This window comes from Thermobia domestica, chromosome 7 (genome assembly GCF_964235325.1).
Source record: "Thermobia domestica chromosome 7, izTheDome1.hap1.1, whole genome shotgun sequence".
Classification (NCBI taxonomy): Eukaryota; Metazoa; Arthropoda; class Insecta; order Zygentoma; family Lepismatidae; genus Thermobia; species Thermobia domestica.
The window spans coordinates 27,838,813-27,863,974 of NC_137460.1; the positions used below are offsets into that span (position 1 = coordinate 27,838,813).

The 25,162-nt window shown below is 36.4% G+C and overlaps 1 protein-coding gene across 1 annotated transcript in view; it reads left to right on the forward strand.

Annotated features, from left to right (window-relative positions):
- The first annotated feature begins 427 nt into the window (after positions 1 to 427).
- shakB (Innexin family member shaking B) overlaps positions 428 to 25,162 on the forward strand; it is a 168,615-nt gene continuing 143,880 nt past the window's right edge. Inside the window, exon 1 of the mRNA XM_081764292.1 lies at positions 428 to 1,222. Within this exon, the coding sequence (XP_081620418.1) occupies positions 860 to 1,222 (363 nt within the window). The 5' untranslated portion in view covers positions 428 to 859. The remainder of the gene's footprint in view (positions 1,223 to 25,162) is intronic.

A 25,162-nucleotide genomic window follows, 5' to 3' on the forward strand; every position in this document is an offset into this window, starting at 1 on the left:
TTTGAAGGAAATCCTCTGCAGAATGTAAACAAGGAGAATTCTGTGATTCACATCTCTAATCATTTTACTGCCCAGTGAACTAACTATGCATATATAAAGGAAACTAACAAAGTTGAGCCTGTTAGAGGGAAAGTAGAAATCTATCGATAGCTATTCAAACTAATTACTCGATTTGAGGTCTATTAGAAATTTGAGAACAACAACAAATGAAAAAAAGACTGTCATTAGTTCTTGTAGACTGTTTATTAAAATTATTGAAGACAAAGAATTCAACCTGTTTATTGTTATTAAAATTATTTGGCGATGAACATTAGAGATGTAGGAAGCGACCGGCTGTTACTGAACACGAATTTGTCGAAGGTGGCCGATGAGTGCCGAAGATGAAACTACATTTAGAACACAGTTTAAAACTGAACGGGAAGAAGACTTTGGGATATAAGTTTTTGCTTCGAAGCATCTTAGCAGACGTGATTCAGGTGAGGCAGGCGTCCCGGAGACGAGCGTTGTGTCTGCAAGACGTCTGTTTCTGACAAGATTCGTGATTAAGTCATTCAACAATGCTTCTGAGAGGAAACATTTTGTAATCACTACCAACAATACAGAGAGAGAGAAAAAAATCGTAAACAATTGACCACGAAAAGACATGCTTGAAGACTTAGGAAATGCAACAAGGACGTCATTGTTGTGGTTACTACTATTGTTATCATCCCATTGTTGTTGTTAGTACAGAAGAAACAATATTAGTGGTACTCTTTTCGCGGGAAAACTGGCGTCGACGTAAGACCTCAGGATTGCTTGCTTCAGGTGTTTGTGTAGTGGTGGGCGTCTTTACACCAAGTCACGCTCCCGAAAGCCAAGAATGTTGGACATTTTTCGTGGCCTTAAAAACCTTGTTAAGATCAGCCGTATTCATACGGACTCTGCAATATTTCGACTTCACTACAGTATCACAGTGATGATCTTACTAGCGTTCAGTTTAATTGTTACCACAAGACAATATGTCGGTAACCCGATCGATTGTGTTCACACTAAAGACATCCCGGAGGACGTACTCAACACGTTTTGCTGGATACACTCCACTTATATCATTCCGAGCGCATTGTTGCTGAAAGTGGGGGACGAAGTCCCTTACCCAGGCGTTGACAACTCCAAAAAGGTAGCAGAAGATGGGAAGAAATACGTAAACTACTATCAGTGGGTGTGTTTTTGCTTGTTTTTTCAGGTAAGAATATTTATAAATTATATTAGTGTTCAGTAGCGAAGTAGGATTTTGTTTTCGCAATTGGTATTGTTTTTTTTTAAATATTATATATTTTATTTGTTTATTTACTTATTGATAGAACTCAAGTATAGTATCGGAGGATTTTTACACTAATATTTAACAGTTAAACCAGACCTCTTGGCGTAACGACCCATTTGTGAGCCTAAGCCTGCTCCAGCGCCATCCGTTAGCGATCGGCTGAACTACGTCGAGCATAGTGGAGAGCACGTGGTGAGCGAGCTGTGACGGTGCATCAGGAGCTTTCTAGATCTGGTAGCTGTCACGTCTTGTTTTCAAGTGACTCCCCAGTTTGTCTCACGACGCTACTTGGACGCCGAAACTTGGTAAGAACCAGCCAGGCCAGGAATTGAACCCAGGACCATGCGGACATGAGTCAAACGCCCGGCTATGGTGTTCCCAATATCATTTAACAATAAGGCAAAGCAAATACCTTCGTAAAGAATTAAACTTGATCTTATATTGAAAAGTTCTATCCCCAACATCCTTGTGGTGTAACTAAAAAGTTAATCTGTAAAGAAACCTCGGTTAGGGTGACTACCAACAGGGTTTGAACCCAGGATATCAGCTTTGGACTCAAGATCAATAATCATTTACTGACATTCTTGTTGAATTTACAAGGAATGAGGTTATATGTTGGATTTTTTTAAAATTGCAGAGATGGTTTTAATAATAAAATAAAATTTATAAAACAGATAAGATGAAATTGGAAACGTTTTTATCTCATATTTTAAATCGGGAGTATTTTTAATCATACACACACACGTTTGGTGTAATTCTTTTCTCAATTTATTCATCTTTAATGTGTTAGAATTTCAAATTCTTATATTCTTTTTTTTCCCCTAAATATACACTAAAAACAATAACACCGAAGTTGTGATTCTCCGAAATATCTTTGATCGCTTAAGTTTCTTTTGTAGAAACAAACAGTAACAGAAATTTTATCTATATTACTAATGTGTTTCTACACATCAAATATGAGGCCAGATTGCGACTGGTGGCGGGAGCTGCCTAGTAATCAAATAACAGTGCTGTATCAGCAACTAAATAATAATAATAATAATAATAATAATAATAATAATAATAATAATAATAATAATAATAATAATAATAATAATAATAATAATAATAATAATAATAATAAATACACAAATTATAAGTACACATTAGAAGTGTTTTGTGAGGCAGTTGAGTACAATTTATTTTCCTAGAATTATAACCCTGTTTTGGATATTTAAAGGATTATTCACTCCTTTTTGAAAAAAAAAAAAAAGTTTTCCAAAAACTCCTATCTATATTTAATCTATCAGTCAATGTGTCCATCCGTCCATGAGATTTTTTTTTGATCTAGGAATCGAGGTGATCCATTCACCGGAAGTTATAGAAATCAACCATTTCCGGTTTCAATGTTGATCACTATAAAGTCAAAACGGTAGGAGATAATGAGGACCGTTTGTTTTTTTTTCTTTTTTTTAAAAAATCATTTAAATTCGATTTAGCTTTCTAAGAATTTAGTATAATCTTCTTTCTTACTGCTGTATTTAAACCGGAAGTGATAAAAATAAACCATTTCCGGTTTTAACGTTGACTACTACAGGGTAAAAAACGATAATAGATAACGTGAACAATCAGTGAAGCGTTCCAGAAATATATATATTCATCTCTACTAAAACGGAAGTGGTAGAAAGCTAGTACAACTTCCGGTTTTAATATTAATTGAGAAAATATTACGCTACACAAACCAAACTTCTTCCCATGGTGTACACATTGCTACTTTTTTTTTCAAGTTTCGTTTTAATTTTCTGTGTAAAAGTGTTTCGACGTTCAATTGTTACTTACATCAAAACAAATTGATGAATGACTTAATTTGAAGAGAACACATCTGGAGAAAGACACTTAGGGACGTCCCTCGGACAGCTTCTGATCCAAGACGCTCCTCGTTTCTAACACCTGTTGTTTTTTTTCTAAGAAGAATATTGTTCCTAGAAAAATGAAGTTTCTGGTAACATATTCTGAAGTTGCTTCGTTTATGTAACCGATTTTGTTTCCATAAGCACAGTAGCTCACTGGTAGTGCCCTTATCTCTACTGCGTGGGGTCTCTGATTCGAACCCCGGCCAAGTTTGTTTGAGGTGAACAACACCGTGACTGTGGGTTTTCTCAGATTACTCCCGTTTCCTCCCACTTTCTCATTCCACCAATTCTTCCATCATCATTCATTTGTTTCCCGTAGCCTCGACGTGTGCAATGGCATCGATAATATTGAGGCAATAGTGTAGGATATGTAACATAATGTGACCATACAATTCGTCTTTTCACAGAGGATGCGCGTTTTTTTTTTTTAGGTACGTCTCAATTTTGCACTAAAATGAAAATGTGGTGGGGATGAACATATGGCCTTTTCGCAATGACTGATCCAATTAGAGTAAATTTTCTCCGGAAACGCCGTTTATAAGCTTGCAATGTGAAATGAATGAAAAAAAAAAAGAAACTTTTTTGAGCACATCTGCCTATCAGTTAATTAATATCTTCATTAATTTTTGATTTATTAACAATTAAAACGTATTAGGGACTTTATGTAGATGTTAACATCATGAACAGAAATTCCTATGTGGAAACATAAAATCATAATGCATGACTGACAGATAGACCTCTGTTTGCTTTGATTCTAGCTCACACAAGTTTATGGTGGACATACCGAAGCTCTTTCCCATATTTTCTTTCACACAAATTCTTCCTCGGGGGTGGGACACGAAGGCCCAGTGGTAGAGCGCTTACCTCTGGTGCTTAGAGTCTCTTCTTCGATTCCCGGCCAAGTAAGTTTGTGGTGGACAATATTACGACCATGGGGTTTCTTGAGGATATTCCCGCTCCCTCACACATTTTCATTTCACCGTTCTTTCCAGCTTCATTTGCTTGCCTAGAGAGCTTCGAAATGTGGTGTTGGAGAAAGATGGAGACGATAAAATGGACAGAGAGAGAGAGAGAAACAAACAAAGATCTTTTAAAACGGATACGAAAGAAGAGGACACTTCTAGCCAGCACCTTTCGAAGGAAGACCAACTGGATTTGCCACACATCTTTCGAAGAAATTATCTACTTCATGTCATCATAGAAGGAAAGATGGAAGGAAAGCGAGGAATAGGAAGAAGAAGAACACAAGTGATCGATGATTTGAAAAAATAAAAGAAAATATTGGGAGTTAAAAGAGGAAGCTGAGGATCGAAAAACGTGGAAGAAACATTCCAGGCCTAAATCTAAAATTGAAAAAAAAAATAAAATAAAAACTCTTTAGTCCCAGGACCTGCCGAAAGGCAGAATACTTCATAATAATAATAATAATAATAATAATAATAATAATAATAATAATAATAATAATAATAATAATAATAATAATAATAATAATAATAATAATAATAACTTCCCTTAGCCTAAAGAGCATAATCGTGCGACGTTAAACTGAAAGACATTTCCAGCAACTCTCCCAAAATAACTCGCTTTCATTGATCATTCGTCTCCATTTGTCCTGCTGAAACATAATGGTGGAATTTTCAATAACATATTTCTTTATTTTTTATTTGTAGTGCCAAGTATATATTTTAAAATTACAACGTACTCAACATGAAAATAAACGTTTGAATTTTTGCATTTCCCCCACCTTGCGTTTATCACTCAAAAAACTCGAGGAATATAAATGAATGTTTAAAAAAAATACTTCTAAGTCTTTAGATGTGTTCGGTAGACAGTCATTTAGTTTAATTTTATTTCGTTGTGTAATTGCAACAAAGATCAGGATATTGTATCCTGAGCGTTATTCTAACCCGCTAATCTAAACAATACTGCAGGGTAGCCTATCAAGCCAGGATTCTGATCTATAATATTTCACTTATATGAATATATGCAGAACCGAGTTTGATTGTCGATTGTCGAACATGATTGTCGATAGCTTGGGATCGATCCTTCCATTAAGGAATTCACTTCCAAAGTTTTCACTCTCTACATTCTGATGAAAAACGACTGGGATTTCGAAATGTGGGTGTGGAGAAGAGTGGAGAGAATTAGCTCGGTCAAGTGGAAAACGAATGAGAGGATATTAAGAAAAGAACAATTTTAGATATTACTAACATAAAAAGAGGAAGAGAAACTGGTTATGACATTGGATAAGAAGGAACTGTATCATGAGGAACATGATAGAGGGTATACTGGTAGGAAACAGAGGGAGGGGGTGAAGGAGACTACAATTAATGGACGATATCAAAACGGATAAATCATACGTGTAGTTGAAGAGGTTAGTAGAAAGACCGTGGAATATGGAAACTTGTTAGTTTGCGGCAAGTGAGCTGCCAATAATGGCTGAATACTTATGATGATTATGACATCCTGTCCTAAGTTAATGGTGATCATCAAGTAGTGTTCTTGAGACGTTTTGTCCCCCAGACGGACACACGGACAGACAGAGTAAATATAGAAAGGAGTCTTTGGTAAATAGAACGCCTTAAAAAAGTAAAATAGAGTGGAAGTAACATTACAGTCATTAGTTGATTCTAAGATAACCATGGTATGAACTTGATTGGAAGCATATGAATGCAATTTTAAAAACTAAAACAATCAAAATGCTCAAGGATTAAGTTTGGCACTCAGAGTTGGCAAATACATATTAGCCATCTATTCTGTTATATCCCCCCTACGAAAAATCCTGTTTTTTTCTATTTTTCTAAACATACGCTTTTTCCTCCTTTACTTTCCAAATCAGACGAACCAACGAGTTTTTATTTGACTGACTTTTTAAAAGATATAATAACTTTATTTAATGCCGATTTCGTATTTTCATCATTAGAAAATTAATATTAAACTCAGGATATAAATGCAGCAAAAATTTAGGTTTTATTGAGTGGCTGATCAAGATAAATAATGAGAAATTTCTTATTATTGAGAGATGTTATCTTCATCAGCTTTTTCCTATTCCTCAGAATTATTAAGTCTTTAACTGGTGATTGAAGAACAATAATACTAATTATTATATGTAAAATGTATAAACTTTTACAATTCTAAAACGCATAATGAATTTCGTCAAACAATAATAAAAAAAATAGTGTAACTCTGATAATGAAATCTCTAACGTCCCCTAAATAGTCTATCGCTCCGCAATTGCCAATTTTGGTTCTAGCCCCCCCCCTTATTTGGAAACGAGAAGCCTATGTTGAGAACCACTAGACTATTCGACAATAAGTAGTGATAGGTAGTCCGTGTTGGCCTATATGATACTTACTCTCTAGCGGACTAGTGAAAAGATAACTAGACAGTCAATAATTTCCCAAATAATAATAATAATAATAATAATAATAAAAACAGCCATCAAACCTGAAAAATGTTGATCATTCCTGTTGTAGATAGATAGGCAGATGGACAAAAATAACCGTTCTATAACACTACCCAAACACTTATGTGTAGCATGGTTTGGAAGTGTAATAACTGTGTTGGGAGGTTCAACTGATCTTTCGTGATTCAACACACATCCAGACGTAATTTGATAAACTAAAAGCTAACTGAAACTAACAATTGGCATGACAGTCTAGTCTTTATAGGCTTAAGTTGCTCCAACGCCATCTGTTAGCTACCGGGTGAACTACGTCGGCCTAGCGATGAACGTGTGTTATGTCTCTAACAGGCGTATTACGAGCTTTCTATACCAAGTGGCCCTCACGTTCTTTTTTTCATGTGACTGCTCAGTTTGCCTCATGACGCTGGGTGAAAGCCGAAAATTGGAAAGCATCAGTAGGGAACCGAATTCAGGACTACGCGGACGTGATTCCAATGATGTAACCATTAGGCTATGGTGCCCTCTTTATTTGATAAACTGTCATTATATACTTGCTGAAACATAACTAGAACAAAGGAAGAATTTAGCTTAAGAGACCTCATCCCGGCGAAATTAAAATACCGCTAATTTTACAGTAATTATGTGATATCTTCAAATAGATAAAAGATAATCGAAATGCGGAAAAAGAGCGCCCTAGACAATATCATTTTACATGAGATACCGTTATTACAACTCACTTATCTGCTTTCGATTTCGAGCCATTTTGAAAATCGGCATTTATTTTCGCGTTTCTAAACAGCTGAAAACGGAAAGCCACTAAGTGACTTGTGATAACGGTACCTCACGCAAAATAATATTGTCTAAGGCGCTCTTGTTCCACATTTCAATTATCTTTTATCTATTTGAAGATATCACATAATTACTGTAAAATTAGCGGTATTTTAATTTCGCCGGGATGAAGCCTCTTAATGGCAGAGGAAAACTTGCAACTTTACAGAATACATCCTCTAACATTCATTCTTTGGTCTTCTTTATTTGCAAAATATCTTGTAAAAATCTTTTTATAAAAAGGAGCAAGCAGATCCAGATTATACAAGCAAACAGACGCAGCAAGGTGTTCAAACAGCAGACTGAGGAAAATTTCTGGAAAAAAAGATTCTGAAGAACCAGGTATATATATGTATATATATAAAGCCGATAAACATGCACCAAGCTAATACAACAGATAGTTTGTTTTGGTAACGAATTGCTAAATCGTATAGGAAATATAGTGTAAGAAACTGAAACAAAACAAAAATTTTGAGGAAATAAAAATAGCATGTTTATACAATGGTGATTAAATTAAGAAACAGTGCGATCAAGTTCATGAGAGGATTGTGGTTAGTCTCAAACAAACAGTTGAAAAATAAAAGAAAAAAAATTGGAAACTGTCTTCATCAGCAAAAAATAAAGATAAAAACCAGTGATTTCAAACTTCTCTAGCAGCACACCTAACATTTTGCAGGTGAAGAATCAATTTTAGTTCTCGTTGGAGGTTGAGTCATCATAATTGCAAAACCCAAGGTGTTTTCCAGTTAAATTCAATTTCAGAGAATACCCTAGTATCTGTCTTATTAAGAAAAAGTAATTATCGGCATAACTCTTGTTGAGTTGTTATCCAATATGAATGTTATGAAGGACGACTTATTATTAACTGGACTCCAAATTACAACTTGGTCTTGTGCAGTTGGTGAGCGAACAGATCATCATCATCTTAAGAACAACAGGCATTTTCTTAGCACACTATCTCGTGTGCAAGGGAACTGAATTGTGCCAAGGTAGATTGAGGGTACCGTTCTTGACAGGTATAAGGTATACTTTAATCTTGTAGGTCGCTTTTTGCGTATAATTTCAGGAGAAATCTATTTATAGTCGAACCTCAACGTTGTATTCCGACTTCTGATATGTATCTGTTTTCCATCCTGAGGTCTTCTTATACAGGGTGAACCAAAAAAAACCCTAAATTTTAAAGGGGTAAGCTAACACCTAGTGACCCATTTACTGGTAAATGCCGATCGTCGATATAACAACGCGTCGAAGGATTACCGGTAGTGTGCCACTGGCCGCAGGGTTTCGTCGAGTCGAAACAGATATCAAGAGTCAGGGTGTTGAAGTTACCACCACCTAAAATAGAAGACTTCATTTTGGTCCGCGCTCCTTCGATTCTTGCGAGAGTCGCAAAGGAACCAATACGAGTTATCGCCAGTCATGTGCATGCGGTTACTATTATCCTGACGAATTGTTCCTAAAGTGAGATCCGGGGCTCAAGAGTAACCCCTGACTCTACATCATGAAGTGTACAATCTTGAGATGAGTGCGTACAATTGTATGAATTTAGATGGTAACTGTCGACGATCATTTGAAAGTGAATATCAGAGAACTATGAAATAAAGTAAATAGACACACGTCATTTTGTTATAAAATTACATGGCGAAAGCATTTTATTTGATCCTAAACGGTTATTCTTACACGGTTAAAGAAGCACTCTGATTGACCAAATTAAAAGACCTCAGCGATTTATCCCTCTACAAGCGAGATTTTCTTCATTGCCTCCATGGTGCCCTCCCGATGGTCTAGTAGCTAGCACGTACGCCTTTGGTGTACGCGGTACCGGGTTCGATTCTCAGTGGGAGAGACTTTGGAATTTTAACTGTCCTCAATGTTTCTGTGTTCGTGTCCCTGTCGAATTTAGTAAAAAGATTAAAGAAACCTTGTATAAGAGGAAACTCGGGTGCTGAGGATACTGAGGTATGATCGGTTGATCTTAAAAATAAATAAATAAATAAATAAATAAATAAAGTATCGAAGTTGGAAAAACACGCGTCTAGTAAATATTAGGTTGGTGGTTCGCGCCCACCGAGGGTTACTCTTTTTTTTTAGTGTTTTTAAGGCTCACCTTAATGTAAACAAATCACGCATATAGGCGATTTAACATATTTTGGGGGAGTAACTTTATGGTTCAATGGCGTTTCGTCGCGTCTCTGCAGGTAGTGGGCTGCTGGTGATAAAAGTTTCAAAACAGAAGTGGGGCCACCGCGGATTGCCGCTGCGAGGCCACCAATCTTTGGTGAGATATCGCTAGTTGCCCATCGGTGGTTCACCAACGCTTATGACATGAGGTAATATAACAAATAAGTATTGCAGATAGGGACTTGCTTATTAAAAAATATAAGATAGTATTGAAAACAGCTTGTAATCATTTTGTTCTGATTTGCCTTTTTCTGTTCTATTGTGTATTGAAATGAGTCAATAACTGGCAATATCAATAATATCCAATAACACCTCCAACTTTTCGATCGTTTGCAGCATTATCAGTGCAGAGGAGGAAAAAGAGTAGGAGTTATCACTTGCGATCCCCACTTTTCTGCCGTTTCTGAGTCATCATTATGGTTTACACAGCCGCTCATTGCGCGTATCAAATATAGTTCAAAAGCAACAGTTCTGTGATTACAGTTCAAACAGTTTTCGCTTAAAGTTAGCTATTCCACACAATGAAAATGTTCCTGATCGGAAGACTTTCTTTCAGTGGGTCCAGAATTTCCGAATAACGGGTTCAGCTTTGAAAAAAAAATCATCTGGACGACTTAAAAATACTTGTACGGCTAAGTTTGTTGAGGATGTTAGACAGTCTGTTTTTGCATTTCCCGAATCGTTCTGCAAGGAAGCAGCTGTTGGACTTCGTAGGGAGAACGTAAGAAGAATTTTACGTAATTACAAACTATTTTCAATACAAACTGTTTCTGGTATTATTGGGCCACCCTGTATCACTTGTTGGTACAAGCTATTTCTACCTCTTTTCTTGTCGATATGTGTTTGATTCAACCTCATGGAAATGACATGCTAGAACTTCTTTACGATTTTCTTCTCAAAATCATATAACCTGCAGTTAAAACTAAAATTGTGACAAATTCTTTTGGTTAAAATTCTTTCTTAAAAGGCAAACAACCTTACTACTACCACTGATATAAGTAAATTGCACGTAACGATAACCGATCAATGCTGAATCATGCTTCCAGTGCTGTTACTTATCTCCTAATTTTACGTTCCACGCGTATGCGGTTTAGGCTAAAGAGTTTACAAAAGCACACTGGCACAAAGTTGTTCACCACAAACTCGCATGATTTGGAACGGAACCACGGCCCCTCACACCAAACATGGAATCTCTACAACTAAGCCACGTACTCCATAAAGTGATACTGTGTTACCAGCTGAACGTGTATATACAGTATATATAATCGTTTACATATGTTAGCCACACTACTTATTTTTTGTTATTTCGAAACAATGCTTATACTCTCGGGAATACGATAATATTGTGAAAATCTTAAATGGCTTTATTATAGTTCTATTGTAGTTAGAATAACATTGGGAAACTTAACCGGCAAGGAATGGACAAAAGTCTATCATTTCACACTCTCTGCATGTATTATACAAGCAATTGACATGTATTGTGCATCTTAAGTGTCATGATTTGATCATCCCACTAATATTTGATGATGTGCACATGTGACCAATCTTGTTCAAAAATCAAGAGAAACTGTAGATTAACACTTTTGCTTCACAATTGGGAATTTCGGGTTCAAATCTCGCTGTCAACCAACTCAACTGTGGTTTATCTAGGATTCTTCTCAGTTCCATCAGGCCAATACCGGGATGGTGACTTTAAAATGGTCTCTGGTCGACATTTTTCTACTTTGTTTTTGCATTAATGTTATCCTTGTGGATTGTTAATGCTTCCACTGTAAAGCGGCTTTACAGGCGCTTTCAGGGACTTCGTTACATAAACAAAAACTTAAATTCGATACGAACTTCTCATTCTAGATGCCATATTCTTGGAAACGTACAGATACATATCAGTTTAATGGGAATGCCGTTGGAAACATGTCAGATGTCTGGGCAGAGGCGCACCCGCGGAAGGTCCATCAGATCCGGATCTACAGAAACTTTCTAACTCAACATATATTAGTAGACTTTCTCAATAAACTATACTTGTTTAACATAGAAATGATTGATATAGCATGAAAATTTCATCTTATATCTCATCTATACTTTCTCTCTCTCATCAAAACAATCTGGTTCTATCATTTTGTTTTGATAATATAGGTGTAAGTGTTTTACGATTACTTATCGTCTTTTCGGGTACAGAATAATACTCATTCAGTACTATATAGACATTGTGGCTTGTAGTATTGGACCTCCCCCAAGCTCGGAACACCCCCCCCAACATAAATTTCTGGGTACACGTTTGTCTCTGTAGTGGCAACGGTTAGATTGCAACATCATCGGCTGTCGATGGTGTTCTTTTGCGGGAAAATTCCGTGCGATAATCTAAAATGGGCGACCTCTTTAATTTCCGAACAGAAATTGTTGGTGCTTGTTTATGTGGGGCAAACGTGACGAAAGTGATAAGTGTATCGCGAAGTACAGTGCCCAAAGTTATGACAGCCTACAAAATTCACTGCAAAACTTCATCGGTGAAAAGGAACAGTGCTCGGAAGAAAATCCTCAGTGACAGGTCCCGCCTAGCATTAAAGTGGATTTCCACTCAGAACCGTCATGGCGAGTTGCACGCACGAAACCGCTAATAAGGGACTATAACTTTTTAACACGATTCCAATCACGTCACAAACATGCAACATGGACAGCTGATGACTGCAAACATGTGAAAACATCGGATGAATCATCCACCACCTTATTTCAAACCAATATGGCCGTGTTTATGTGTGGTGACGTCGAAAGAAGCGTATGACCTGCACTGTATCCGTCCAAACGTGAAGGTCACAATATCCTAGTTTCCAGTGGACCCTTTGCTGACATTTCTCTTCCGCATTATCTCCCATGTTTATGGACCATGTCCACCCTATGATCCAATGACGCTATATGACATGATTATGATGTACCCATTCAAACAGGTGGAGCTATTACGGCGTGGTTTGAGGAACATGGGAATGAAATTGAGCATCTCCTCTGACTCACCCTATTCTTGCTCCTGAACGTATGTCATTCGTTATGAAGACACGAATTCGGTGCAGAATTTTTGCCTTTCTTCTCTGTCAGAGAAGTGAGTGAGGCACTGTATATGTGGAATGGCCTAATATTTTACTACCATTCGCAACTTCTATGACTCCATTCCATGACGTATCAGAGCTGTTCTGACGGCGAAAGGTGGTCCAACCCCGATTAACCTAGTAGGTTGCACTTTTTCAGTCTTTTCTATTAAATTATGTGTGTAAATATCTGTAATTGGACATGTGTCCCAGTGATTTTGAAAAATTCGCTTCTAAAGGTGTGAGGATCGGAGGAAACAAAAGAGTGTACAAACTACTGTATAAAACAGGCATGTGCAACTTCATTGGAACAGGATGTGGGCTAGTCATAAAGAACTTACTGGCGTCGAGGGTCTACGAGACAATGCACAAGAATTAAATTGTATATTCAATTTGGAAACTCATTCATTGTACACTGATATCTCAAGAACATAAAAACAGTAAATAAAATATTTTACTAGAGGAAAAGGGAAAAATGTAATACTTACTTTCTTACTTTCGACGAGGTTCGAGACATAAACAGCAAGGAAAAGGCTGGGATGTAGAGAAACGTTGGTTTCTGTGTTGTTTTCTTATCATTGCCAGGTCGCGAGAAATAAGTCACACTAAGTGGTCGAGGGTTAGAAAAAAACTTTAAATTTAGTTTAAGAGACTGCATAAGAAATAAATTTTAATTACCGGGCCGGATGAAAGAGTTTAATGGGCCAGGTGTTGCACATAGCTGGTGTAAAAGAACTTAACCGGTTACATCATCAGTTAGTCTTAGAAAAGTTACAATTGGCTCCAAAATAGTGGCGTAATTAATAGATTGGAATAGGTAAGAATGTCTCAGGGAAGGTGAGATTTGGCAGAATCATTGCAATTTAAAGTACAATGAATTTTCACCAGTAATTGAACCTGGACCTCATACAAAAACGACAGCGAATTCAAGAAAACTCGATGAAAAGTTCGTTTTGGAAGGAAAGAATCTAGAATATGTTGCACACCAGTAATTGCATAGTTTTCGGTGGGGGCTGCGGTTGCTCAGTAGTAGAACGTTCATCTCTGGTGCGTGTGGTCCCTTGTTCGATTCCAGCTCGCGACAAGTTTCCCTTCTTGTGAACAAACGCCGTTTTCTCCTGGTTCTCACGATTCCACCTAACTTCTTAATTCCACCATTTCATTCATTCTGGTATCCTTTAGCCTACATGGTAGAGCGTTCACCTCTGGTGCTTGGGGTCCCGGGTTCGATCCCAGCCCCCGCCAAGTGAACTTTGTGGTGGACAAGCACCGTGCGCGTGGGTTTCCTCGGGGTTCTCCCGTTTTCTCCCACTTTCTTTATTCTACCATTTCATTCATCTCTCATTATCACCGTCTCCTTTAGCCTAACCGGCATAATCGTGGGACGTAAAAGTTAAAGATTTCATTTTTCCTTTAGCCTACACAACATAAAGCCTTACATAACTTAGACCAACAGCTTTGTATGGAAAGGAGACATATCACTTATGCATCAAAATATGAACATTTAAAAAAATAGGAAATCGCAACATTTTTATATGTTTGACTGATTTTGTGAAAATGTTTTTGGTATCTGTCAACGGATTTTTCTTCAGGTTATAGGGCACGTTTTCCTACTGAAATAAAATTAAAAAAAAAAAAAAGAAAATCGAGAACAGAAAGGGAAAGATAGAAGACGGTGATAAGTCAAACACCAGCTGCAAGTTATGTAAAGAAACTCTGTTTACGCAGTCCGAGTGAGCGTGCGTTAGAGCGTGCACACCAGAAACTGACAGATAGTGAAAAAAAAAAAAAATGTTTACACAGGAGGCCGAATTCTACCCCAGACTTTACACTAAGATAATAAAAATCTTATTTGTTGAACTGTTTGCAAGCTTAGTGGCGAATTTACGTTCGTATAATCTACCCGCCTTTAATGTAAAGAAATACAAATGTCTGTTTGAGACATACGTCCAACATGTAATGTGTAAATACCAAGTCATAATATCCCGGTGTATCTCAGTCAGCTTGTCGAATCAAGCTAATATGTTCCCATTATTAGTTTCGTTCGTTTGTACTTAGTTTATAATTGTTTTTCAGCAGGAACATAAGTTGAGATATATGTAAATTATATAGCATTGAAGCCGGACCAAATAAACTTCTGAGGGAAGTAAATCACACGTTAGGCGTTTAGTCACGTGAGAGGACTTATATCTTCATTATAACGATGGAAACGTATGTAGACAAAGTTGCATTGGCTATGTCTACTAACCAGTCATGAAAGGAGTAATGAACTTCATGAATCTTGATGCACAAGACCCCAGAAGCTGTCACCCTTAACATACAGTGACACAGACAGACACGGTATGACCCGGAAATCACGAAATAGCTATCTCTTCTCATTCAATACATGATTTGTAAAATAATTTTGAAATTAAATATACAATTTGCTTTTATTCTTTCCTTCTTTCTTTCTCTCTCTCGTTCCTCATTAAATATCATTTTCTTTCTTTCTACCTTTTTTCTCCCTATGTTTATTCTCACTAAATCTAGAATTTTTCTCTCTCTCTTCCTCTATGTTCCTTACAACTAAATCTAGCATTTTCTATCTTTCTTTCTCTTTCTCTCCCTTTCTGTTTCTTCTAATTAAATCTTGTATTTCCCTTCTTCTTCCTTTATTTATTCTTCTCTCTCCTTTGTCTTCTCTGTCCATCTCTCTCTCTCTGTCCATTTCTTCCCACTAAATCTCGCATTTTCTTTCTCCCTTCTCACTTAATCTATAATTTCTTGCTTTTTCTCTTTCTCCCTCTCTGTTTCTTCTTACTAAATCTAGCAGTTTATTTATTTATTTATTTATCTCCCTCTGTTTCTTCTCATTAAATCTAGAAATAATCAGAATTGAACGCTATGTTATATGTATTTTACAAACGTTGTTAGTAGTTTTTGTCCTTCCGTCTCCTCTTTTGATACTTTTATATACTAAGGGTATTTCAAAACAACCCCGACAACGTTAGGGAGGTGTTTCCTGACACCAAGATAAGACCAAAAGTGTAGACCAACTGGGTGCACAAACCTTCTTTTCAGAGTTATAGGATGCCGAAAACAGGGAAAAAAATTAATTTTAAAGGTCCATACCTCCAAAATTATGGGATCTACGGCAGCCGGGTCAATACTTCACTTAGGAACTAATATGTGTCATATCCAAAAATACATGTTTCAGAATCCTAAGGTGCTCATGCAACAATTTTTACAGAGGGGATTGGCTAAGGGCATATAATTTGAAGTACTCACCAACCACCTCTGTAAAAGCTGTTGCATAAGCACCGCAAGATTCTGAAACATGGATATTTAGATATGGCACATACTAGTTCTTAAGTGAAGTCTTGACCCGTCTAGGGTAGGTCCCATAGTATTGGAAGTATGGACCTTTAAAGTTCATATTTTCATGTTTTCGGTAGCCTATAACTCCGAAAGGAAGCATTTGTGCACCTAGGTTGGTCTATACTTTTTGTCTTATCTTGGTGTCAGGAATCACCTTCCAAACGTTGTCGGTGTTGTTTTGAAACACCCCTGTATAAAAAAAGGTTGTGAATTTTTAGTTTGAGTTCCAACACCCTTGTTAGCTCCAATGCTATATGAGACATGACACTACCGCTTAATCTAAAATCCGAACCATGTGGGCTTTCACTCGGAATCGAACGAAGTAACCTGTGCATCAAAGGCCCGTGTATCTATCACTTGAGCAGTGGATAAGGCTTGATTTAATTTATTATTATTATTTATTTAGTTTCTTTGAAGTTTTGTGACTATTTTCAGCACCGAGGCTATATGAAACATGAACTTGCAGTTTAAGGTGGAATCCGAACCACGAAAATGGGTTCAACAGTTTTAAGGCTCTTCCATCAGAAATCAAACACGGAACCCCTTGCACCAAAGATACTTGCGCTAGTCAGTGCGTTAACAGGGAGGGCGAGTAATAATAACTTTGTAAAATGAAAATGATTTTTTTTTCAGTTTAACGCCCTACTTTTTATGCACTTTAGGATAATGGAGATGGATGATTATTGAGTCCGAATAATTATGAAAGTGTATTTTGAGTGGTCTCCCACCGGGAATCGGACGCGGAACCACGTGTACCAAAGAACACACCTTAACCCTTAAACCCGCGGGCAGGGCAAAGACCTGTATAATTTTCTTGTATTACCTTATAAAGCTTTTGTGTTACAAGTGTGCCTGCTACTTAATATTTAAACTTGTGTATTCTTTCGTTTATAAGAAGACAATTTAAGAATAGAATGTTTGTGTATATGTATGTCTGTAATAATTCCAAATATTAAACTAAAGTATATGTCAGTCCTTAAAAGCTTGATATTATTATTGTTTCGTGGAATAACATCAGTTTATTTAATGACATTTGTCACGTTATAAGTTTCATTTAATTCATTTTCAGCAGGAAAAGGAAGTTTGAAAAACCTAATTTCATTAAGCAAATATAACAATTTTGTAAAGCTTAACATTATAAATTAACATTATTATTAAACATATTTTTCGTATGTTGTGCCAACATGCTTTGTGATTGAGCATGTTTCTCGTTCGATAGTTACCAACCTGCTTGCACGTGATCGAACTACTTTGCTCATGTTAAATGACTTTGCTTGCGGGACTAATGAAGCAACACTAACCACCTCAAACAGACGAAACTGTTCAAAGTGGTACTGCCTGGGTTATAAAATAATGATTCCGCTGGATTAAGCTTCTACTTTTTACCACACATTCACGTTTTCAGGTCATAGAACGTCGCCTCGAATCTCAAAAAAAGAGTTTTTCTTCTGTTTGTTTCTATACTTTCGTACGAAATCTTAATTACAAAAATCAATATATGCTTTGCCGAAAATATAGACACTAGGTTTAAACTAAGAAATGCTAGAATCTAAAGCAAGTTTTAAGGTAGTAAGTAATTAGCAAGGAGACAGTATGTGTCCATCAATAACACTTCTGACCAGTTTTTCTGATGTTAGTATGACATTTTGTCAATCTCAAATGCATTATATACATACATATATGTGTATATACACATACGCATACACACACACATATATATACATATATACATATACATATACATATACATATACATATACATATACATATACATATACATATACATATACATATACATGTATACGTATATACAATTTATTTCACGTTCGATAGTATTCCATAATAACATAAAAGAAAATCGTCAGAAAAGTTATTGATAATAATACTGCCTCCTTGTAAACTGCTTTATTTTAGAGTTGCCAAAAAATTTGAATCTTGATCTGGTCAGATCCCGATCTCCGATCTGAATTCGAACTTGGATTCGAGACAAGGATCTTAGATTTGGATTCTAATCTCGGATCCAGATCGTATCCATAATTTGAATTCCCAAACGGAGATTCAGACAAAATAATTAAGATTCTATGATTTAACTATGTAGCCGAAAACATATGTCTCAGGATATTTTCTAACCTATTTTCTTTCTTTGGTAAAGGTGTGTTTGTATGTACACAGAGTATGGGAGACAAGAATGGATTACACATCTCTTTGTGTTTTTCTTCAGTTTTTCATTTTCTCGTCGTGTCATTCAAATAGCCTAAGTCGAATTTGTTATGACCGGCGTATTATGTTTATTAAAATAATGTACTTGTGTATAGAAATGCTCCACGTTTTCTAAACGATTAAATGTATGTTATCTTTATTCACTTTTTGCTTATAGAGACAATTAAGTTTTGCTACTATTTCTTTTAAAGAAATAAATATGATACTACTTACTACTTGCTGAATCGTCGGATATGCCTTTGCTTCAGTAGCAAAATAACACCAGTTCCAATCTTTATTTCAGAGAATTTTGTTCAACGGGTAAAATCGAAATATAAAGAGGCTGTACAGAGACATTATTTCCTAAAAGAAAAACGTGCTCTGCACGACAGAAGTCACAATTTCAGTTATCCTAGCTTTGGGAAGGTAGTGTGATCCACTCCGAGGGATTGCACTGAGAAAAATCCGTTCTCCGGACAGCGGTATATTGTATAAATATATGGAATCCTCTTGCTTACTACAGAAATCAGTACGGAGCATACGTTATCCATATGCTACATAGGGACTGCCCTGAGATGTTACATCATGCCGTTGCAGGATGTCTGACATCTAACAGTATTCTGTATATCACATGCGTATACTTATGTTACATTCCTCAGCCATATGTTATATACGTCCATTTGTATGTGAGATCCCGACCGCCTACATTGTTTCATACGGAAAGTACGTACAGATGGAACACTTATACAAAAAGTATTATAAAACGTGCGTTTTCAGTTATACGTTTGCTGTACGTTAAGTCCTAAAACTACAGGATTTACAAATGTAACATACGATTTTAAGTACGCCACATACATTTTTTTTCAGTGTGGAAGACAAAGCTTCCATAGAAGATGCCTAGAAGAAACACTGATCAGATCTAGCTTCTATTTCTTATATTTCTTGATTCCAATGAAACCGAATAGTTATCATGTTGTCACATGTTCGATTTCTTGTGAGGCCATGGAATTAATAAATAATGATCTTCACTCTAAAAAAATAAAAATAAAGCTACGAATAACGGTGATTGAAGTAATGCTTACCATACATCATTCGACTATTATTGAAGGGGCCGCGGTGGCTCAGTGGTAGAGCGGTCAGCTCTGGTGAGTGGGGTCTCTGGTTTGATTCACGCTCAAGCCAAGTGAACTTTGTGGTGGACAAACACCGTGTGCGTGTTTTTCCCCGGGGCTCTCCCGTTACCTCCGACTTACTTCATTCCACCATTTCACTCATTTCTCATCATCACCGTCTCCTTTAGCCTAACCGGCATAAGAGTTCCTTCGTGGCTAAGTGGTTAGCGTACGCGCCTTTAGCGTGGGAGACTCGGGTTCGATTCCCGGCGGGAGCTCATGTGGTTCGGGTTCCACATTAATTTGTAGGTCCACGTCTCATATAGCCTCGCTGCTGAAAGGGACGCTAAACTAAAATCAACTCAACCTAACTGGCATAACCATGGGACGTAAAACTCAAAGATTTTATTTCGACTATTACTGTTTAGTCGAACACAAGATTTTGTCCCTGTAAAAGCGAGTAGTTTCTTATTTATTACATAAAACATATTAATAAATGACATAGTAGAGTACATTTCATTAAAACAAATCGACAACGTTGAGAAAAATGTTGTCTGCTTGCAAATTTGGAGTAGAAATCACTTCTAATAAAGAAGGATCTCTGTGTAGATGTTGATGGTCTTCAATGGTGGATCTAGAAGGTAAAAACTGGGGGGATAGTCAATACCCAGACTAGTAGGTATATATAAACTTTGAAAAATATATAAATAATAGCTTCAATTATTTTGTCACTGAAAAAACTGGGGGGTCTAGGCCCCCCGGCCCTGGCCTAGATCCGCCACTGATGGTCTTGAAGGAGAACGGAGAAAATTTACTGTTAATGTTATTTCAGAATAATCTGATATCATTACGTTAAAGAGTAGAAGTGCCTAACCCATCATCGCAGAGGCTATTCTACTGTAGGTAGAAATGATAAATTTCTACAGAATTCCCCTTTTGTGACGAAAGGAGGGTATAAGCAGGCACGTAGCCAGAATTTCGTAATAGGGGGGGTCCGTGACGAAATACTGCGGTTATCACACCAGGGGCTTGATCATTCTAAATTATTTTACTGCAAATTTATATTGGTTCGTTCAGCCAGGAATTCGTAATGGGAGGGGGGGGCGTGACATGAAATACTGTGATTACACGCCAGGGGCTCCATCAATCTTATTTTACTGGCAATATGCTCAAATTTATTAGGACAATGAAATGAGGAAATGTTAGTAAGTATTTTAGCAACTAACTATGAAGAATCTCCAGTAAAAAAAAAGTATTGAAAAAGATATAATCTTCCGAGTTTCTTAAGTTATTCTGAGAGTCTATCAGATCGAACGGATTTATCGATAGTCATTTGTAGTCTATAGGATTAGCATGGAGCTAGATGGAATTCGGAATGTTTCGTTACAATAATATCCATTTTCAACTTTACTTCCCCCCAGTTTCCTTCACACAAAACTCCTCATAAGAAAGAGTAACTTAACGCTTGCTATAGCTTTATATTTTTAACCCTGATTCTTTGTGTTTCATAATTTCTTAATTCTTTTACATTTTTTGTTCCGAAAGGGGGGGTCCGGACCCCCCGGACCCACCCCTTGGCTACGTGCCTGGTATAAGGAAGAAATTTTGGATATATGTATCGTAAGGGGCGTTAAGATGGTTCTACTCTTTTTCCAAGAGTAATGTACTTCACGAGTCCTTCAAGCTATAGGAATAAAACTTGGCATATAAACTTATCATTAGAAATAAAGGAATACATATTTCAGAGTTTCTGAAAATTCTGCCCCTAAGGAGGAAAAGAGGAGGATTTCTAAAACACTCAAATTCCCCTTTGCTTAGCGTAGATGAGTGATTATAACATTGAATTTCCACACAGAAGAATCCTCGAAAACCGCATTTTTAACATGGTTTCATTTTAATTTCAATCACTACTTAGTATGATAAGCAAGATGATGTTCTTCTGTGGGGAAGGAAAGAGATGTGGGAATTGGAGTAGAGCCATGAATTGAGTCAAAAGATTTACATATTTATTTGCTTCAAACATTTCAAATTTGATATATTAAATTTATTTCAACCATTTTCCAACTCTCATATGATCAGTGCTCTTCTTTCTGTTCGTATGCACTAGGCAGTGAAATAATTTATTATACACACTAGGAGTTGTAATATCTTTGATATGTGCCACTCATTGGACAACACGCCCCAAACAACAGAGATTAATCTTAAAATGGAGAACTTTATTCGTACATCAACTGCACAGCAAAAACCTGTTTCAATGATACACGGTTTACCAATTGTATGAAAAGTTGCGTGTAAATTGGGTTGCATGTATCCAGGCGTTCGTGATGCCAGACAAAGTACTTATGTGGTTGACTGTACAATTTGTATGTCTGTGGGTGGATAAAGAGCAAAAAATAGTGAGAATAAATTCTTACGTGGTAGAAAAGTGACCATTTGACTCAATAAAGATCTCAGAAGACGGCGCCGTGTAATTTCCTATTTACCACACACTCACATGGAAAAAATGAGATTTATGCGGAGATATTTTTTTTATGACGTATAATGATGTAGGTAGTAAGTATTCCTGGCCTTCAGCGGATCTGCTGATCCGTCAGTAAACAGTTCTTAACAACATAGTCAATATAGAGAAGTTTATGAGAGGGGGCAATTTGGAAGAAAATGTTTTCACAGCTGCCCTTTCTGTACACTGCCTCTAAGCAAGAGAGATCAAGATGAGATTCTTTTTAAAAAGAAAAGCAAACATGACCTTTGCATCAGTAACTAACCTTCTACCTTTAGAGGCAATAAAAGAATTAGCTGATAGTGCTGAACCTTGTACTTAATTTACAATCAGTAAGACTACTACAAAGCAACTTAAAATATAATGATGTACACTGCGAGAATATAATGATATACACATATTGTATAGCTTTTCAGTAGAATACAAAGGAATATCGGCGAATAAATTGCTTAAAATCAAGTATAACAGGACTAGTGTTGTAAAATTTCCGGAAATTTTGAAACGGCTGGTAAAAAACCGTTTTTCCGGTTTCTTTCCGGAAAAATTGGGAAAAAACAAAAATCTTTGTATTAGGTTAGTTTTACTAGTAATGGAACCGTTTTTTTTTCGAAGGCGTGAAAAATGTATATTGAGAAATTTCAATATTGTGAATATTTAAAAGAAGCATTCGAAAATATAACTGTTGTAAATATTCTTGAAAATTAATACTCTGCGCTCATTTCCTTTATGCGCCTTCTAGCCGTTTACTCCTGGTTGTGCATTAATTACAGAAATTTTACAATTGCATACACATCTACCATCATGAAGCGTTTCTGTTGCAACAAATAGGGCTCTTGAATAAAACCGCGTTCTTAATGTGCTCTTTGATCTGGTGATTTTTTAAACCTTAACCAAATTACTTCTTAAAAGAAACAGCAGTAGGCAAATTTCACTAAGACTCATGCACTAAGACATATAATTACTATTAATTAATATTCAAATACAGACTTTAATATAAACTTTATGTACAAAATTTTGTATGTAAACAAATGCCTGTTTTCTAATGCGTAGGCCTATTTGTAACTTAACTATGGTATATTTGTAACTTAACAACTCTTGAGCCACCAGATTGATCTCGATAAAAATTTTCAACATAGATGAGGTCCGGACCTGGGATGGATTTTACCATTTCACTTTAAAAGTGCAACTTGGAGGAAGGAAGTGTGGATATATATTGAAAATTACCGATCTTAGTGTCAAACTCATGGTTTTCGGAGTTGCTGACATGAACAGTGAAATTTCCGATGCTGTTTAAATAAAAATTCAGGTCCGCAACTTAGGGGAGGGGAAAGAACAGATATATAAAAATGATTGAAAATAGCCGATATCAGTGTCGAATCCATAGTTTTCAGGGTCGCTGAGATGAACACTGACACTTCTAATGCCGTTTAAATCCAAATTCAGAGTCGTGACCTAGGGGCAGGGGAGAAGGTAGATATACAAATGATCGAAAATTACCAATAGTAGTGTCGAATTCACAGTTTTTGGGGTTGCTGTGATGAGCAGTAACACTTCCGATGCTGCTTAAATCCAAATGCAAGCCCGCAACTTGGATAGGAAGAGGTATATAAAATGACTGAAAAATTAGATATATAAAAATGGCCTATATAAGTGTCAAATCCATAGTTTCCGGGATCGCTGAGATGAACAGTGACATTTCCTATTCTGTTTAAATCCAAATTTATCCACGCAACTTGGGAGCGGGGAGATATATAAATATGATCAAAAATGACCGATATTAGTGTCGAATTCATATTTTTTTGGGTCGCTGAAATGAATAGTACCACTTCCGATGCCGTTTAAATCAAAATTCATCCTCGTAACTTGGAGGTGGGGGAGAGGGAAAATATATTAAATAAATGATCAAAACTGACCAATTTTGGTGACCACTCCATGGTTTTTGGGGTCCTGAGATGAACATTTAACATTTCCGATGCTCTTTAAATCCAAATTCAGTGCCGCAACTTGGGGGAAGGAGGAGTGGTAGATATATAAGAATGATCGAAAATGGCCGATATTAGTGTCGAATCCATAGTTTTCGGTGTGGCTCAGATGAACAGTGACATTTTCAATGCCGTTTAAATCCAAATTCCGCCGCCATTAGTTGCTCCTAAAGGGGGAAAGTGACATGTAAAAGTAAATAAAAAATAACTGATACTAGTGTCGAATTCATAGCTTTTGGGGTCCGTAAGTTAATTGGTGACAGTTTATGCCCTTTATACCCAAAATGAAAGTATTCACCCCGTGCGAAGAACTGGTATTCTTTTAGTCTTTAGTAATAACGAACGGAAAATTCACATGTTAAATTCCTTAATATATTTGTCGCTGCTCAAACTTACGCACTTGTGCGGTGTATATGTGTATATGTAAATAAGATAATCTCTCTTTTTGAGTTGTTCGAAAAATATACAAATAATAAAGAGGAATTTTTGCCAGAAATCAGAAAACTAAAAAGTAAAATTAAAAGCTGTTGCTTTAAGTATTTTTCCTGCTAGCGAAATACGTTGTATATATGCTGGAGACACCTTACAGCAAATAAGATTAGTATCAGGCAAAGAAATAGTTCTCAAATTATATTTTCCGGGTTTTGCCAATATTTCCGAACAAAAGATTTTTTTGTAATGGATTCAAAATTTCCGGAACACAGCACAAGGACAATACGTATCTCCATAAAATATATACTATATTTGATTTTAACATACTCTTATTAACTAAAACGATTCTGGCCCTGTTATTTAACACTTTACTGCCATAAAACGGTAACTTTATAAGTTTACTTAAGATAATTTAAATGCGTCTATGTTAATTAATCTAACTAGGATTATATTTTAGGATCTTTTGTAGTCATAACTCCATACTATCACGGTGCTAACGTTAAAAGGGTGGTACAAATATATTTGTTGCCACAAAATTTGCCTATTCTAATAGAAGAAACATAACTACTCAATGATCTAGTAAATAAACTGTATACTGTATACTGTAAACCAGTAAAAATAAATAGTTCTCATTTTAAAAGCATAATGTAGTAAAATATTCGAAAATTTCAAATTTTCCCAATAGTTCCGTTTTTTTCCAAGCTCGGGAAAAAACGATAAAAAACTGGTTTTTTACCCAAAATTTCCGTTTTTTTCCCGGGTCTTTACAACAGTAAACAGGACGGATACCGTTCATTACTGGCGTAGCGTCAACTTTCGTGATCAATTATAACAGCACGAATACTGTTGATTACTTGCGTAGAGTCAACTTTCGTAATCAATTATGACAGGACGAA